This window comes from Terrapene carolina, unplaced genomic scaffold (genome assembly GCF_002925995.2).
Source record: "Terrapene carolina triunguis isolate 2854851 unplaced genomic scaffold, T_m_triunguis-2.0 Scaffold247, whole genome shotgun sequence".
Classification (NCBI taxonomy): domain Eukaryota; kingdom Metazoa; phylum Chordata; order Testudines; family Emydidae; genus Terrapene; species Terrapene triunguis.
The window spans coordinates 8,689,870-8,706,612 of NW_020664598.1; the positions used below are offsets into that span (position 1 = coordinate 8,689,870).

The 16,743-nt window shown below is 40.7% G+C and overlaps 1 protein-coding gene across 2 annotated transcripts in view; it reads right to left on the reverse strand.

The window, feature by feature from the left end:
* Positions 1 to 564: 564 nt before the first annotated feature.
* Positions 565 to 16,743, reverse strand: part of WASHC4 (WASH complex subunit 4) — a 59,059-nt gene continuing 42,880 nt past the window's right edge. The window contains exons 27-33 of one of the 2 annotated variants that reach the window (XM_024200079.2): positions 16,231 to 16,297; positions 15,360 to 15,446; positions 9,653 to 9,800; positions 7,937 to 8,033; positions 6,943 to 7,139; positions 6,014 to 6,113; positions 565 to 3,984 (exon numbers count right to left, since the gene is read on the reverse strand). In XM_024200079.2, coding sequence (XP_024055847.1) covers positions 3,917 to 3,984; positions 6,014 to 6,113; positions 6,943 to 7,139; positions 7,937 to 8,033; positions 9,653 to 9,800; positions 15,360 to 15,446; positions 16,231 to 16,297 — 764 coding nt within the window. In that variant the 3' untranslated portion in view covers positions 565 to 3,916. Of the gene's footprint in view, positions 3,985 to 6,013; positions 6,114 to 6,942; positions 7,140 to 7,936; positions 8,034 to 9,652; positions 9,801 to 15,359; positions 15,447 to 16,230; positions 16,298 to 16,743 lie in introns of those variants that run through there. The other variant, XM_024200080.1, reaches the window with a different exon arrangement.

The window sequence follows — 16,743 nt, forward strand, 5'->3', positions numbered from 1 at the left end:
TCCGCAAGTTCGGCCGATTGGGGCTCCCACTGGCCGTGGTTCGCTGCTCCAGGCCAATGGGAGCTGTGGGAAGCTGCAGCCAGCACATCCCCCAGCCTGCGCCGCTTCCCAGAGCCCCCATTGGCATGGAGCAGCGAACCTGCGGACGCGGCAGGTAACCAAACCGGCCCAGCCCGCCAGGGTGCTTACCCTCGCGGGCCACGTGCCAAAGGTTGCTGATCCCTTTTCTAGAGAGCTTAAGGTTAACTAGAACAAGACAAGGAGGATGATCTTCCAAAATATCTTTGCAGATGCCCGTTTTGCATGGAATCAGTATGGCAGAAGGCCAGACACCCATCAGATTCATCACTGAATGTTTGAATGTGAGCACCATGCAAGTTAATTATAATTAGAATGAAGTATTATTTCTCCAACCCTCTGTGTATTGATTTGCTCACGTTACTACTGACACACAAGCACTGCTCTGTAAGAACAGTCACACTGTTACCAACGGAGAACTGAAACCTGCTTATAGTTCAGAGGACACCTGTTACTGAAGAAAAAAAAAAAAATCAAAGAATGATGTTCTCAAAATTACATTTATTAACTTTCTGTACATAGTGTACTCTACTCACAGAACCAAAAAAAAGACTGAGGTAACAAAATACCCTTTTTGTAAAATGAGTTAGATAATACATGTTACATTTGGTCCTTCATACCTGAGAAATTGAAAATGGTTGTCATCAATGGCCATCCGATGAAAAGTTCAAATTTCCCTCCAACTTACAGAATGCAGTAGGATCTCAGGAATCTGCACTTCAGCAACCCATGAGCCAACAGCTATACACTGGAAGCAAATTAGCTGCTCACTGAAGTGTAGATGGGTCAGCTGTTAGTGGAGCCATCACAGTGGAATCTCTCCCCCCAGCCCTGACAATTGGGCCAAGGGAAAGGGCACATGAGATTAGTCCTGGCATTCAGTAAGTCCCTGAAATCAGACTAGAGCACATACTAGACTCCTCCCCCCAGTACTGCTGTTGTGGGGGAAGGAAAATGGGGGTGGGAAAAGGGACTTGTAAGGCTGGACTCTCATTGCTGCTTGATTGAAGAATATGACAGCCAATCAGGAGAGGGGCATGAGCTTTTAAAAGGGTTGTTGCTATACGTCTGTTTCCTGTCACACTCAGCCCAGCCACAGAAACAAGTGAAAGATGGCAGCAGCTGCTGCTTTCTTGCTAGACAGGCAGCTTTCAGCAATGCCCCCCGGTTCCTGACTGAAAGGAAAGGGGGAGCTAAGGAGCTAGTCTATCAGTCCTCAGCAAAATGAAGCCAGCTGTGGCCATCCTTGTTCTCTCACTACCAATGGCTTTTTTGAATGAAGTGGCAACAGCAGCTTTCCTAAGATTCTCCCTTCTCCAGACCAGCAGCCCAGAGCCTCATTTCCACGATTGTGCCCAAGCTGCAAGAGCTACTGGACCAGGTTCTCACTGTAGTAGCACCGCATGCAGTTGTAATCCCTAGTGAAATGGACGGGTTTAATATGGAGCTCTTCCCCCACTGGCACATGTGGGAGTGTGCCCCAGTACTCCAGCTTGAAACTGAATGAATCCATACAATGGTTCCCCCCATTAGTGAGATTCTACTGCATAGTGAGATGTTTCAAATACATTAGCTACAGTCCTATATTAGCAAGAAGAGCTATATCATTGTACATATGTATATATTCACACATACATTACACATCCACATATGCTACCTCTAAACAGGGTACTAAAAATAGCCTTTAGTCCTTTCTGTGGAATTTTGCTCATCAAAACCACATTAATCTGTTAGCACTGTACAGATCAGGCATATACACTATCCAAGATTAACTGCGAAGTATTAAGGGTTTGTAATAGCATTCTTCCGAATTACAGGGCAAAAGGGGAAAGTGCAAACTTTATTATAGCATAGGTGTGCCATGAACGTACATGTTTACATAGAGTCAATCTACAGGAGAAATGAGAGAGACTAGCCATAGATTCTTCAGATCCCCAAGAACCTATGAACTATACGACTGAAGATTGGTCTGGAACAGGGGCATCTGTATATGCACATACAGGAGCAGGGAAGTTAGCAGTAGTAGCAGCCCTGCTGAAAATGTTTGCTATTGGCCCAAAGAGGTCAAACTAGACACAAATAATTAAAAATAATTACAAATTAAGTATGAAAGTCTCATTGAAATAAAACAGCACTTCAAACAAATACAAATTAGGGTATGCAGCACTCTTTAGGGCCATCTCAGCAATTATGACGAATTGCAAATAAAGGATTTAATGAGTGCAGCCAAGTAAATGGTTTGTGATGCTTCTGCGTCATGTTTTCAACATTAGGGGAAAAAATTCCATGCCAGTCTGGTCCCTTCAGTTTCAAGAAAACATCATTTGTCCTAGATTTCTGCATGAATCAGTGACTGACGGGGGCAAATATCAGGTGTGTCACACATTATATTAGTCATATATACATAATCAGTGACCAGCTTTGGAGTAATTATGAAATATTTATAAAAGAGCATCTTGCACTGTAATTAGGAGAGGAGGCTGGCAACTGTGGTCCAATAAAATATACCATATGTGCCAAAAAACTGCAAGTCATAGTTAAACTAACTGACGTGTTATTTAGCAAGATATTGTTTTATGTTCTGGGTGATTAAAACATAACCGTACCTTTTCATAGTTAGTGGTAGCTGGCACTTAATTTTAAGATAAGACTAGCCATTTGCTTGAGTCAGGAATCTGGATAACTACTGTCTAACTCTTGCACAAGCTACAGAACTGTAGTCAGCACGTGTTTAAGTTATACAGAATTCTCACAGTGTACAGCAGCTTTTAGAGCCTGCAGTGCAATTATTGTTGATCATAAAGCATGTCAGACTGGGTTTGGACAACACAAAGGGTGTAACAGACCTACAAAGGTAAGGAGATATAGACGTGAGGCTGAAACTTGTGCTTAGGTACTACAGCATTCATGAAATGTAAGATTACTTAATATGCACAGACACCCGTTCATACAGTGCCTGGTCAAAAGAGGAAGCACTAACTCTGGTTTTCTCTTCTCTGAATTTCCTTACTTTTGTAGATGAAAGTCAGGCCTTCAGTGTAAACCTAAAGCAGTTTCATTAGCTTAGTTCCCCCCCACCCCTTCTTTGGTATGAAAGAAGAAAAGGCAGGGAAAGTGAGCTACTGAAGGGGCCCTAAATCCCCTTAGGTCAGCTGATATGCCAATGGATCAATATCAATGAAGAATACAGGCTTTGTGATATGCTAATATTAATAAGGGTTTCTGAACTGTGTATCAGTCTCAATTTACATTCACAAGGTATGCCGAGCATTATTATAGTGTGGTATGTGATTATGGTATTAGGTGCCACATATGCTCTGGATATGATGCATTCCCAGCACCCAAATTATTTTTCAGACAATAGATACTAGAAATGCAAATTGTCTGCCTTTAATTGTTTTTCCTGGTTGAAAAGATCAAAATGCCCTAGTGCTAACCATGGAACAAAGGCCTACAAGGTTTTTTAAGTGATGTTTTAAAGTTAGAGATGCAAGAAAACATCTGAAATTAGGGAATTACTAATTTTGATCTGCACTTCTGTAACTTAAGATAATGGTTGTTCCTAAGTCAAGGTTTTACATGCTACGTTTCAGCTCAGAGCAAAATTTTGTAAATAATGTAATAAAATCCTGAACAATAGGGTTTTCCAAAGGAAATACGGACACAAACTCAGCTATAGTAGCCCACTGGGTACTGCTACAGTATTGTACCGTTTTCTATTGATTTTAACACAAGAGGTAAATCAAATCTAGAGATTTTATCCCTACAAAAAGTTATTGGCAAGAACAGGATAATGAATAATTCTGATAGCTCATACAAATAATGCATACCAGCAATATCATTTCACAACAGGATCTGCATGTGCAGCGGTGGAGAGGTCTCCATTGCTTGTTTTAACAGATTCTTCTACAGAAGAAAAAAGGAGAAAAAAAGTTGAAACTAATAGATATATTCTATTTAAAATAATAATTTGTTTTAACCAGACATTATAAAAAGTAAGCTTGCTATATACCAGGAACGTTCCAGTTCTATTCTCTTGGCTGAGATATCCTAACTGACTGTGCAGCAATAAGGCCCTGACCCTGCAAAGCACTTACATGCACAACATTGCTCCTGTGGTTAGTCCCAGTCAATGGGACTACTCACATGAGCAAAGTTATACACGTGCTGGAGAGCTTTGCAGAACTAAGGTCTAAACACTGAAGGGAAAGCCTATGATATTGCTTCTCACAGCATTTCCGTTTAGCATAAACTTTCAAGCCTTGACTACTGCAGAACACACTTTGCACACGACTGGCAAGTTTACCATGACTATGAATACTTACCCTGAAGTGTCTTTCAGAGGAATACTCTATATAATTGTGGCTGGTTAACTCAAAGTTACCACAGTATTTGTCCTTTTCTATTAACTTTTTTTTTTAAAGTCTGAATAGTAATTTGAGCATCTCCACCCAGAGTGAATAGAAATTTTAAAATGTACATGAAAAACTAATGCTATTTCATCCTAAAAAAAGTTTCCTTAGTGAACTAGCCAGCTTCCCTTGGTAGAAACAATAACGGATCCTTTCAGGACAGTCCCCTTGATCTGTTTACTCCCTTTATGTTTCTGGCAGACTTACAGTGGCACATTTTATTTACATTTTTAAAATGAAAAATTGTGTGTGTTTTTAGCTGAAAACTCATAACATCTGTGATAAGAACCTACCAGAACTACAGACAGGAAGTTTATGTTGTATTACCTTTAAAAGAGGCATTTCTGGCCAAGTGCTACTAATTCTGTTTTCAACTTCACTACATTCACCTGAGTGGGATTAGCTATAGCAATTTTCCTAAATCCCTTGGGCCAACCATACATCTACCTCACAATCCTTGTGAGCACTTTTCATTTTTTAAAGAGACAGGCTTTCAACCACAGCATGCTAACTCTCCCTGCCCAAGAAAGCCTATAGAAATTTGTGTGGTAGGATTATTCTCCTGACACTGAATATATATAACGCCTACTAATGTTAATTGGGTGCTTCACCTAAACCATGAATCGATAATATACTCCTTAAATCCTATATTAGCAGTTCATTTGCCAAGATTGTGAGCATCTGCATATTAGAAGTATAGTATGTTCAAGCTTTTATCTCCCTACATGTTGCCAATGATCTCTGTATGAGTGTTAAAAATAGTTCCTTAATCACAGCTAAGGCTGCGGTTTAGTCATGGGTATTTTTAGTATAAGTCATGGACAGGTAATGGGCAATAAACAAAAATTCATGGCCTGTGACCTGTCCCTGATTGTACTATAAATACCCATGACTAAATCTTGGCTGTGGGGCTGCTCCAGCAGCGACCAATGTGGCTGTCCCCAGGGCCGCCAGAGCAGCTGTCCCTGGGGCCAGCTGCTTGGGTGGCCCTGGGGTCAGCCACAATGGCCGCTGAAGTCGCAGAGAGTCACAGAATCTGTGACTTCCGTGACCTCCGTGACAGACATGGAGCCCTAATCACTGCCACTGAACTGTAGCTAGTAGCAATGATGAATAATTCAAATGGCATTCCTTCAAAGAGTTTATCATAAAGACAATGGAGGGGAGGAGTATACCATTACCAAACTGGTGATGGTGAGAATGATAATGCATTTAGCCCATTAAGTGATATTACTGTTATTTTCCTTCCTCCCCCTATCACTGGCTTTTGGGCTCAATAATCCATGTTAAAATTCACTCCACTCCAGATATCATCACCATTAGGTTCTGACAACATCTGGAGTGTGTAGGAGTTCTGCTGAATCAGCTGATAGTAAGAAGAATGTAGTTACACAGGACAAGGAGAGCGTGCCCCATGTTGAAGTCTGAGTCATATTGCACAGGAAACCACAAAATCCTAATCAGGGTATCTCTGAAGACACAAGAATGTCAAGTTCTAAAAAAGTTCTACAACATTCACTAACCTTCTCTCTCTTTCTTTTCCTGGTTTTCTTCTGCTGCAGTTTTGTCTGCTCTAAAAAATATTCTTGCACTGCTTAGCGAGAAATAAAGCAGTTCAAACTCCTAATTAAAAATATTGAGACAAGAAAGAGACTTTCAGTAAGCAGAAGTATATCACAGAATTATTATCTACAGCATATGTGAATGGGATCTGCAGAAGCACCTAAGTGAAAGTTAATGGGATTTGTGCTTTTAAATCACTTAGGTGCTTTTGGAAATCCTACTTTATACCTTGTTCACATGTGTTTTACAAAGCACTTAGACTGGCCAAAAGAACTTTATATTAGTGTATTAAATAGATTAAGTCTTGAGTCACATGTGTTACTTCTATACATTTGAATTACTGTGACCTTACAGATATAAGAGGTGGTATTATCTACATAAGGCAGAAAGAATTGTAATTTTTGTGCCTTGAAGTTAAAACTACTATATTTCAAGATACTGAATAAGGCTTGCCTTTCCTTGGTTTGATAGCTGAGACATTATTCATCTTCACAATTCACAGAAGTCATAATATCCAATGCTATGAACCAAGCTCCTTTGACTCTCTATACACAAACATATACATCATCATATTGTTTACTCCTAATTCCATGGTCAGTCATTCTCTCTCAAGTTAGCCATCTATTGTAGATTTCAAGCTCTTAGGAGCAAGGTATTTCTCTTCTAACACATCTTAAAGCACCAAGCACGCTTACAGCATTAAATATATAATTAATACCAGCTCATCCCTTCTTTTGAGAAGGGCATTTTTTTGTGCTAGGCAGCAGTAAATAGTTTAATGGTTTCTACAAATTCTTGATGGTGCTTTCTATAGCACTAATAACCAACTGAACCAAGACAAGCAAATGTGGAGTTCAATACAAGTCATATAACTGGAACCATAATGTACCTGTAAACAAATTTCCAGTCGCTTGTGAGTAAGGTTCATAGTCTGTAGTAGCTTTTCATCTTGACTAGTTGATTGCACATTCTGTTGCTTAGCTACTGCTCTTATCTCCTTCACATACTTCTCCCTGACTGACTGGAACCAGTGAAGTGAATCAAACTCCTGGTACTGATTCAAAAGCTTTAGAATGTAAGCCACACCTGCAGTCATTAACAAATCATTTACCAAAGTCAAATTGAACAAATTGAACAAATGCAGGTACATATTCTATATATACCCCCTTGAATATCCTCTAATATCAGTATTGGGACTATTCGCTTTACATGCTACGTTACAATTAAGTCTTAACTATGAAGCTACAATAAAGAGCAAGTTTTACTTTATAAAACATCACAGCTAGATGTGCTTTTATGCATGCGCCCCTAAAAATAAAAATGTTGAAATAAATAAAATGGCTAAAACACCCAACAAATGATGAAACAGACTTGTGTAAAATTCCATTTTCCTGTGGTGAAGTGTTGTCTGTCCTAGTAGTGCACGTAGAGACGTAAGAGAACTAAGTATACAGCATTGAAACTGGAAAGCAATAATCTACACAAGTCCGACATGCTGAAGTAAGGACAACTCAAATTATAAAGGTTTCAGAGTAGCAGCCGTGTTAGTCTGTATCCGCAAAAAGAACAGGAGTACTTGTGGCACCTTAGAGACTAACAAATTTATTTGAGCATAAGCTTTCGTGGGCTACAGCCCACTTCTTCGGATACATGTAGTGGACTGTATTTTCCACTACATGCATCCGATGAAGTAGGCCGTAGCCCACGAAAGCTTATGCTCAAATAAATTGGTTAGTCTCTAAGGTGTCACAGGTACTCCTGTTCAAATTTAAAAATCACAAATAGTGGGCAATGCTAAACATAAAAGTTTTGGCAAATTATTATTTTGTAAAGTCTTGATCACGCCAATTGATTGGAAGACTAGACAGTATGCTCAAACTTACCCATGGCAAAACCATCATCAGTGAAAGCTGCTCCACCTTTGTTCTTTTTATTCAGCTTCTCTTTACAGCTAATTGAATGTTCTACAAAGTTGAGAGTCTGAAATGAAGGAAAGGTAGTTGTCCCAAAGAATGTCATTTCAGACTTGGTCTACACTAGCACTTCAGTTGGCAAAACTTTTGTCAGTCAGGGGTGTGAAAAAACACACCTCTTACAGACATAAGTTTCACCGACAAAAGCTCCAGTGTGGACAGCGATAAGTCGACAGGGAGACCTTACAGCAGCGCAGCTGCAGTGGTACAGCTGTGCCGCTGTAAGATCTGTAGTGTAGACATAACCTGAGAGTAAGATTTTGTAAAATAAAAGGTGGTCATTTGCAATTTTGTCAGTAAAATATAATTACATCCAAAAACCCAAGCTAAATTCCGAGACCCTGATTTATAAGGGTTTTGGATGGACAGCTCATCTGTTTCCTAGGCTTTGGGGGAGATGGTCAGCTGAGGATTGGAGGGTTCTGAGTTTGCACAATAGAATTAATAATGTACGGTATAATTTTCATTATATTTGCTGGTGATGTCAAGTGCTTTATATTAATATAAGGGACATAGAATAGGAGCACAGAACAGGTGTCCAATGGAGGTTTAAATAAAGCTAAATATAAACAAAATAAATGACTTTTCTTAAACCTAACCCAAAGATCTAAGATGTTTTTTGAAAGCTCATTAAAGACAGTATTTTAAATTAGTATTGAATTACTCAATTTTATTTAGAAAGTCACACAGGAGAGTCTCATGCAGTTATATTACTCTGTTTAGATGGAGCTACTCTTTCATATCATTGTAGCACTACCACACAATGGATGTGTTTTAGGTGAAAGGCCAATTCTCTTCAATCACCCAGTGGGCAAACCAATAGTTTATTAATACACACACCAGAGTGGTGCATTCATTAGAGTGTAGCTCAATATAGTTAAATGTTCAAAAAGATATTTAATGAAGCTTTCTGAAATGCAGCCATCTCTGAAAAACAGCTGAAAGATGTAGGGAGAAGGAGAGAAACGTTCCCCCTACTTGTTTGCATATATTCATTCATTATTTTTCTAGATTTTCCTTGGATTATGTGGCCCCCTTTTCCTCATTTACATCGCCCATGATGCCACAATCACAGCTGGAGGTTCAGCCACCTTCAGTTAATTTTCTAGTATAAAAGCTAGTTTTGGAATAATGAACAGTTCCCAATTTTGGCCTTGATCATGCAATCAATCCAAGTGGGCAGAACCCTGCTGAAGTCAGTGGGGCTCTGCACGGAGGCAAGGATCTTCCTGACCAGATCCAACTGCAGGATGAGGGCCTTACAGTTTATACACTAGAACTTGGAGTAAAAAGTGGTTGGAGGTCCCCAAGCTGCCGCTGGAAGGACACTTTTGGGGAAGAGGCATTTAATCTCATTGCTTTTTCTCCTTTCATTCCTGTCTTTTTTCATCACATGCTATCCCAGATGCCTCTCTTCTCTCTCTCCCATTAAGATTCCTCCACTGACTTAATGTAATGGATGGAAAGATTTTTTAAAGTTACTCTTCCAGAGGTCCCATCTGTGCACTGTTGGGAGTTGGTCCTTAAGTTGGCTTGAATAGCCTACTACACATATACTTGTGGTTTAATGTTATGCATCATAAATAAAAAAAAATTCACATCAATAAAAGTGGCAAAAATACTAACCAGTGGGGGAACAATAATGTAAAAGTTGCGCAAGTGCATGTTCTTTGGACTGCGGAATTCGGGAGCAAACACGTCGACAAGCATTTTGAAGTACTCTGTCCCTTCTGCAGAATTACGTGTGAGATCAGTGAGGACAGAATCCAACTGCCTGCAAAGAATGAGAAAATTTCTTATCTGATCATTTTCTGTGGCACAGTTCTTCTCCTCATTCATCACTAATAGTTAGTACCCCACCTATGGGATTTGGAGGCAGTCCAATGTTTGTTGCTGGAGGCTCCAGGAGTAAACCCAGCCCTTCAGTCCAGGCAACCAGAAGAGCTGTTCTACAGTTGTAGAAACACTCCAGCAACTGATTATTAGTATTAAGACAACTGGGTATAATGTATTAAACAACCTAAAACAATTATATGTCTAAATCTCCCTTAAGAGAAAAATTCCATTTTGTATTTTGGTAATTTATCAGATTGCCAGGGTGGCTGAATGAAGAGAGAAACTGCTAACAGAAAGAAAATTATTAGGCAAGAAATTTCTCATTCTGTTGCACAACTTCTCTCCTAATTCATCACTAACGGGAAGTAGCCAGCAGTGAATCTTAGAAGTGGAGGGGAGGGGGGGATATGCAGAGTTTATTATTATTATTACTACATTAGAATAAAAGTCAGGAAGGGAAAGGTTTCCCCACATATAAGGCAAGGAATTAGGTAGAAACCAACCCAGAACACCCTCCTACCAAAGGCTCGCCTCTGCAGATGAATGGAAATTTACTTTGCAACTCTTCGGATGAGGCTCATACACATTGTGACGTTGCACTCTATATGATTTTATGAAAATATGCTAATGTAACTGCTTCATGCAAAAGGTGTCTTGTAAGGTATCATTACAAAGCTTATGATCTACTGAGTGTGTTCATCCTATTTGTATAAATGTACCACTCTTGTATCTGAAACTAGAAATATGAAATATAACTCTGAGGGCCTATTGTAATTATGCAAAGTGTGGGCCATTAATGGTGGTTTGGAATCTTGATGACTCCCACTAACCAGGACAATTAAGAACATAAGAACGGCCGTACCGGGTCAGACCAAAGGTCTATCTAGCCCAGTATCCTGTCTACCGGCAGTGGCCAATGCCAGGTGCCCCAGAGGGAGTGGACCAACAGGCAATGATCAAGTGATCTCTCTCCTGCCATCCATCTCCATCCTCTGACAAACAAACAGAGGCTAGGGACACCATTCCTTACCCATCCTGGCTAATAGCCATTAATGGACTTAACCACCATGAATTTATCCAGTTCTCTTTTAAATGCTGTTATAGTCCTAGCCTTCACAACCTCCTCAGGTAAGGAGTTCCACAAGTTGACTGTGCGCTGCGTGAAGAACTTCCTTGTATTTGTTTTAAACCTGCTGCCTATTAATTTCATTTGGTGACCCCGAGTTCTTGTATTATGGGAATAAGTAAATAACTTTTCCTTATCCACTTTCTCCACATCACTCATGATTTTATATACCTCTATCATATCCCCCCTTAGTCTCCTCTTTTCCAAGCTGAAGAGTCCTAGCCTCTTTAATCTCTCCTCATATGGGACCCGTTCCAAACCCCTAATCATTTTAGTTGCCCTTTTCTGAAACCTTTTCTAGTGCCAGTATATCTTTTTTTAGATGAGGAGACCACATCTGTACGCAGTATTCGAGATGTGGGCGTACCATCGATTTATATAAGGGCAATAATATATTCTCTGTCTTATTCTCTATCCCCTTTTTAATGATTCCTAACATCCTGTTTGCTTTTTTGACCGCCTCTGCACACTGCGCGGACATCTTCAGAGAACTATCCACGATGACTCCAAGATCTTTTTCCTGACTTGTTGTAGCTAAATTAGCCCCCATCATATTGTATATTGTATTAGACAGAGACTTGCATGTTTTATTTTATTTTGCTTGGTAATTCACTTTGTTCTGTCTGTTACTACTTGGAACCACTTAAATCCTACTTTCTATATTTCATAAAATCACTTTTTACTTATTAACCCAGAGTATGTATTAATACCCGAGGGGGGGGGGGGGAAACAGCTGTGCATCTCTCTTTATCAGTGTTATAGAGGGCAAACAAATTATGAGTTTACCTTGTATAAGCTTTATACAGGGTAAAACGGATTTATTTGGGTTTTAGACCCCATTGGGAGTTGGGCATCTGAGTGTTAAAGATAAGAACACTTCTGTTAACTGCTTTCAGTCAAGTCTGCAGCTTTGGGGCAAGTAATTCAGACCCTGGGTCTGTGTTGGAGCAGACTGGCATGTCTGGCTCAACAAGACAGAGTGCTGGGGTCCCGAGCTGGCTGGGAAAGCAGCGGCAGAAGTAGTCTTGGCACATCAGTTGGCAGCTCCCAAGGGGGTTTCTGTGATTCAACCCGTCACACACATTTTCCCCAATACTCCTAGAGACTTCTGTGAATAGTTTCCCAGATTCCTAGCATGCCAACTGGTGCAGAATTCTAACATCTTGCCTGCAGCAACTTTGAGGCCCTAGAGCCTTGGCATTTTGGATAGAGTGAGCTGAACAGGGTACCCTTGGCTTTTGTACTCCATATGCTTGAGATATATCTTTAGAGTGCTAGGAATGTCCATGTATGCCACAAACTTCCAAAGGGATGGCTAAGGGTTAGAACAAAATTTTAGCTTAATATTTGGTTTCAAATCAGTAGTCTGTCCTCATTTGGATCTTATGATGGCCTCAAAGGAGACATCTACAGAAAATAATCTATTTCATAATGCTTGAAAGGGACGATATTTAGAGTACCTTGCAAGCCACTGGCATCCTGGCCTGGAAAAGTCCTGCAGATTTGTTTTGTTTGGTTGGGTTTTTTTTAATTTTGGTTTTGTTTGTTTTTCGGTAGTGCATGTGTGGTACTTCCCCTGGCAGTTTACAGGTGGAAGATAGCATGCTACGTATCCTGGTCTGAGGACCACTCAACCAATGAGGGGTGCTAGTACAAGTACTTCGATTGTAGAAGTCACTTTTTAGATGTCCGCATGAAAGGTTGCCTGCCTGCTCCCCAAGGCTGGCTAGCTCCCAAGTAAGTACTGTCGGAGCAGCCTCGTACCACTCAGGACTTTACTCAGTAACAGGATCATTTTGAACATGGGAAGGAATTTCTCACTTACCCCTCTGTAATCCCATGATGGTGCAACTTCATGGGGAGCAGAATCCTCAGAAGCCTCTGTTCTGGTCACAGGCTGCCTGAAGTACTCCTTACACTTTAATGAGCAGCCAGCCAGCGGAGGGGGACAGGGAGCAAGAGAGGGAGAGAGAAAACCCCTTTCCCCGGCAGAGCAAGGTTTTATTACTATGATAAGCAGGCACAATTCCCATTCTGCTGCTGCCTGAAATCTGCACCCCTTTCCCTGGCTGTGAGTGAGGGTCCTTGGACTGAAATTTCCACTATGCAGCAATCTGAGGGAGGGCTTCCTGGGAACGATAGGTTTTTCTGCAGGGCCAGACATGCTGTCGGGTGGGAAAGGGGCAGTGAGCTTGATATAGAACACTGAGAGACTCTGTGTAGGAGAAAAGCACCAGCAAACACTCCCTCGAGGGAGCAGGGTGGTGAAGTCAAAGGAGAGGAGGTTTGACCCCAGATTTTCACCCCACTTGCTCAGTAATACTAATTGCTGCCTTGCAAAAGGTGATGCTAGCTTTTGATTTTTGGGATTCCAGAATCTCAGGGTTTGCTAGACCTACCCCTGAGTACCAGGAAATTGCCCCAATTCCTAGTGGAAGGAAGGGGAATGGTGTAGGAGCCCCACTTCTTTCCCCAGGGAGCAGAGGACCCATTTCAGTATCTGGAGGATGGGACTTTGGGATCATTTGGGGGGGCGGGGGGGAAGAGGGGGCAGGTTGTTCCTCTCCTTCCCTCCCGTCTGTTGGAGGACTTACCCCAAGCTGGCTGGATAGCATCCTCCTCATCCTTAGACTCTGCATTAGAGTTGCAGCTCTTGGGATGGGGGGACCTGACATACCGGTCCGGTCTGAGCCCCATGCCCTGACAGAGAACAGGCAGGACATAATTTGCCCTCTGAAGAGCCTGTAAATGGTGCCTCGCATGGAAAACACGGCTTAGATTTAGTCTGCTGTTTTCAGGATAGCTCTGCCATGCCTGAATGGGGCAGAGGTGTCCTGGAGAGGAGGGTGCTTCATTGGTGGAGCTCGGTGGTTGAAACCATCTCACTGTCAAATACTCAATCCGGGGGAAGAAGAGGAAGAGAAGGAAGATAAATTGCTGCTGCATGAACAAAGAAAGAAGGTAAGAGGAAACCGAACCACCAACTTGTTCCATTGCTGGAGACAGAAAATCTAGAGGCATGAGCTGAAGGGCTAGGCTTAGTCCTGGAGCCTCCAGCAGCAACACTGGACTGCCTCCAAATTCTATAAGTGTGGGGTATTAACCATTACTGGTGAATGCAGAAAGAAGCTGGATAACAGAAAATTATACATATCCACTCTTAAAAAGTTCAGAATTATGAGAATACATTTTCTGGAGATTCACTCTAAGCAAAGAGAGCTCCCTTCAATGACAAAGAAGTAGTGAGAAAACGAGTGCAAAGTTTTATTAGTTTACATCTCAAATCAGAAAGCATATAGCAAGGAATTAAGCCAGACCTGTATAGCAAGTGTGACTGCACTAAAGGTTGTGGAACTCTATGGCAACATGGTAAAACTTTCCTCGACCTCCTCAAAACACCGCTCTGTTTAACTCAGAATTTCCGCCTGGATGAAGTGACAACAAATCTAGTATTTGCTCACAGCAGAAATGATAAAGAAAACTCATGTTTTGTTAACTGGATCTATAGCCAGCTAATAGGTGAGCAGAATACAGTTATATCCATAGACTTAGAACAAGAAGGGGCTTATTTTAGCAGCAGGTAAAGGCTATAAAGCAGAAGATTTGCTTGTTTCCCATCCATAGCCCCAAAAGGGCAGTTTAAGGTTCAGTTTTAAGACAGGCTTTGAAAGATGACTATCAGAAAGTTTTGCCAATTGAGATATTCCCTGTACCCATTGCTGGTCACACTCTGATGCCTCTAAACAAGGAGAGAAAAACAGAAATCTAAGCTTGAATCACTTAAAATACATCAGTGTTCAGAACACATTTTAGCAAATGTGGTTCAGATAGGCCACCACCAGCTATTGCTATTCTCTGTATGAGAGAATGCTTTTGAGAAGAGCCCAATACAGTTGAAAGCAATGGTTTCCTCCTACACATTTCACCAGTGTGTTCCAAATGGAAAATGCTCATTTTCCTCCATTCCTTCCACTACACAAGCCAAGGTGGCCAGGTGGTGCTTTCCCGAGAGTCCTCAATGATATCTGAACAGGCCTTAGAATAGGATTAGTGAAGCGGGTTTGTTTTTAAAGTCTCTCTGTAACCAGAAAGGAGATTTCTAAAACTTAAGACATTTACAGGCTAGAACTTTCCTCACCAAATGATAATTTTACAGAGCAGCTGAGTTCCAAATGGATCCAATTGGTACAAATGTCATTTTCAGTTTAGCATCTTTAAAGCAATAGTGCCTGATTAAACAAATTAAAAGACATTAATTTCATTTTATCTTTTGTAAAGCATATGAATTTTTTAAATAAGAAAGACACAGAACACAAGTTTAAAAACAAAGACGCTTGCCTCCCCACATCTCAAAACACAATGTCGGGTTACCTTGCTGCTTTTTGTGTCTCTTCTGAGAGTCCTTCTTCTTTCACTAGTTCCTCAAAATTAACAATATCTTCAAGGTCAGGAACAAACCTACACAATTATTGTGTGTTAGGTTTACATTTAACTGTGGTTTACTCACTGATGCATCAATTAACTTAAATTATAAATAAATTACACAATGAACCACCCTTGCCTTCAAGGCTCTGACACTGCTCTGCGTACATCTTCTATCTCTTTCTCACCCAGGGTCTGTTAATTCCATTACCAGCCTTATTCCCTTCCTATCTTTCTTCCACAAGAATCTCTGCGCTCAGTCCCATGCTGCCCTGCTATGCCTGCAGTGTCCTCCCCAATCTCATATGCTACACAAGCTCCCACTCCTCCAAAAGCATCTTTCAACCATGACCCATACTTCCACACCATCCAAATAAAATCATAGCTAACAAACAAGAGGAAACCATGATGAACACCTTGAGAAAACATCCAGCCTCATAATACTGCCCATAAACCACCCACTCCCCTCACCTGACGCCATCTCTTTTTCTGCCATATACCATATGGTACAACACCTAGCTTGTAAACTTTGGAGGGTACAAACTGTGTCCTGTTCTCTCTGTAAAATGTTATGTACACTATGGCACTATATGCAATGATAAATAATCATTTTGGTCTTTAAGAGCTCACCTATGTAATGTGCTATACTATACAAAAGGTTATGGTTTTGCAATGTAAGGGATTCTGAACTAGTTTGCAGGACAAGAGATACAATTCCTTTGTATCCTTATACAGTGTCCTTAAGGGAATCTCAGTATGAATTGGGTAGCACAGGGATATAAAATATTAGTAGCAGCATGAAATATATTCATGTAGGTACCTAATTGCACTACTACAGCAGTGAAGTCCACCAGATCTTATCATTCGCACATAGCCCATTGCATTGCCTTTAAAAACAAGAAAAACAGGAACATACCTAAGTTAGATATTTACATGTACACATTTCAAAATCCCTGTTAACTCTGAAATTCTGATGCCTTGGGGTAGCCAGAATGGTTTTACAAGAGAAATATTCTGAAGCTAATTACATGGAGAAAAAATGCAGATACTTTAGAGTTTAATGGCACAAAGTCCAACTAGAGGAACAAAACATGAGCCATGACTGGCTTCATCTAAGGAGATTATGTTCACACGCACTACATTTTAAACTCCTTAACTAAGGTCCAGTAAGATACAGGAAATGTTTGTAAGATCAGGCTTTAGATCCCTACACCATTGGTGGCATCAGTGTGCCAAAAGTATTACTACAACTAGTAAATCAAATTTAACTATTATAATATATGCACACATTTGTATTTGATTCAAAACACCTTTTGAAGTATCTGAGTTTAAC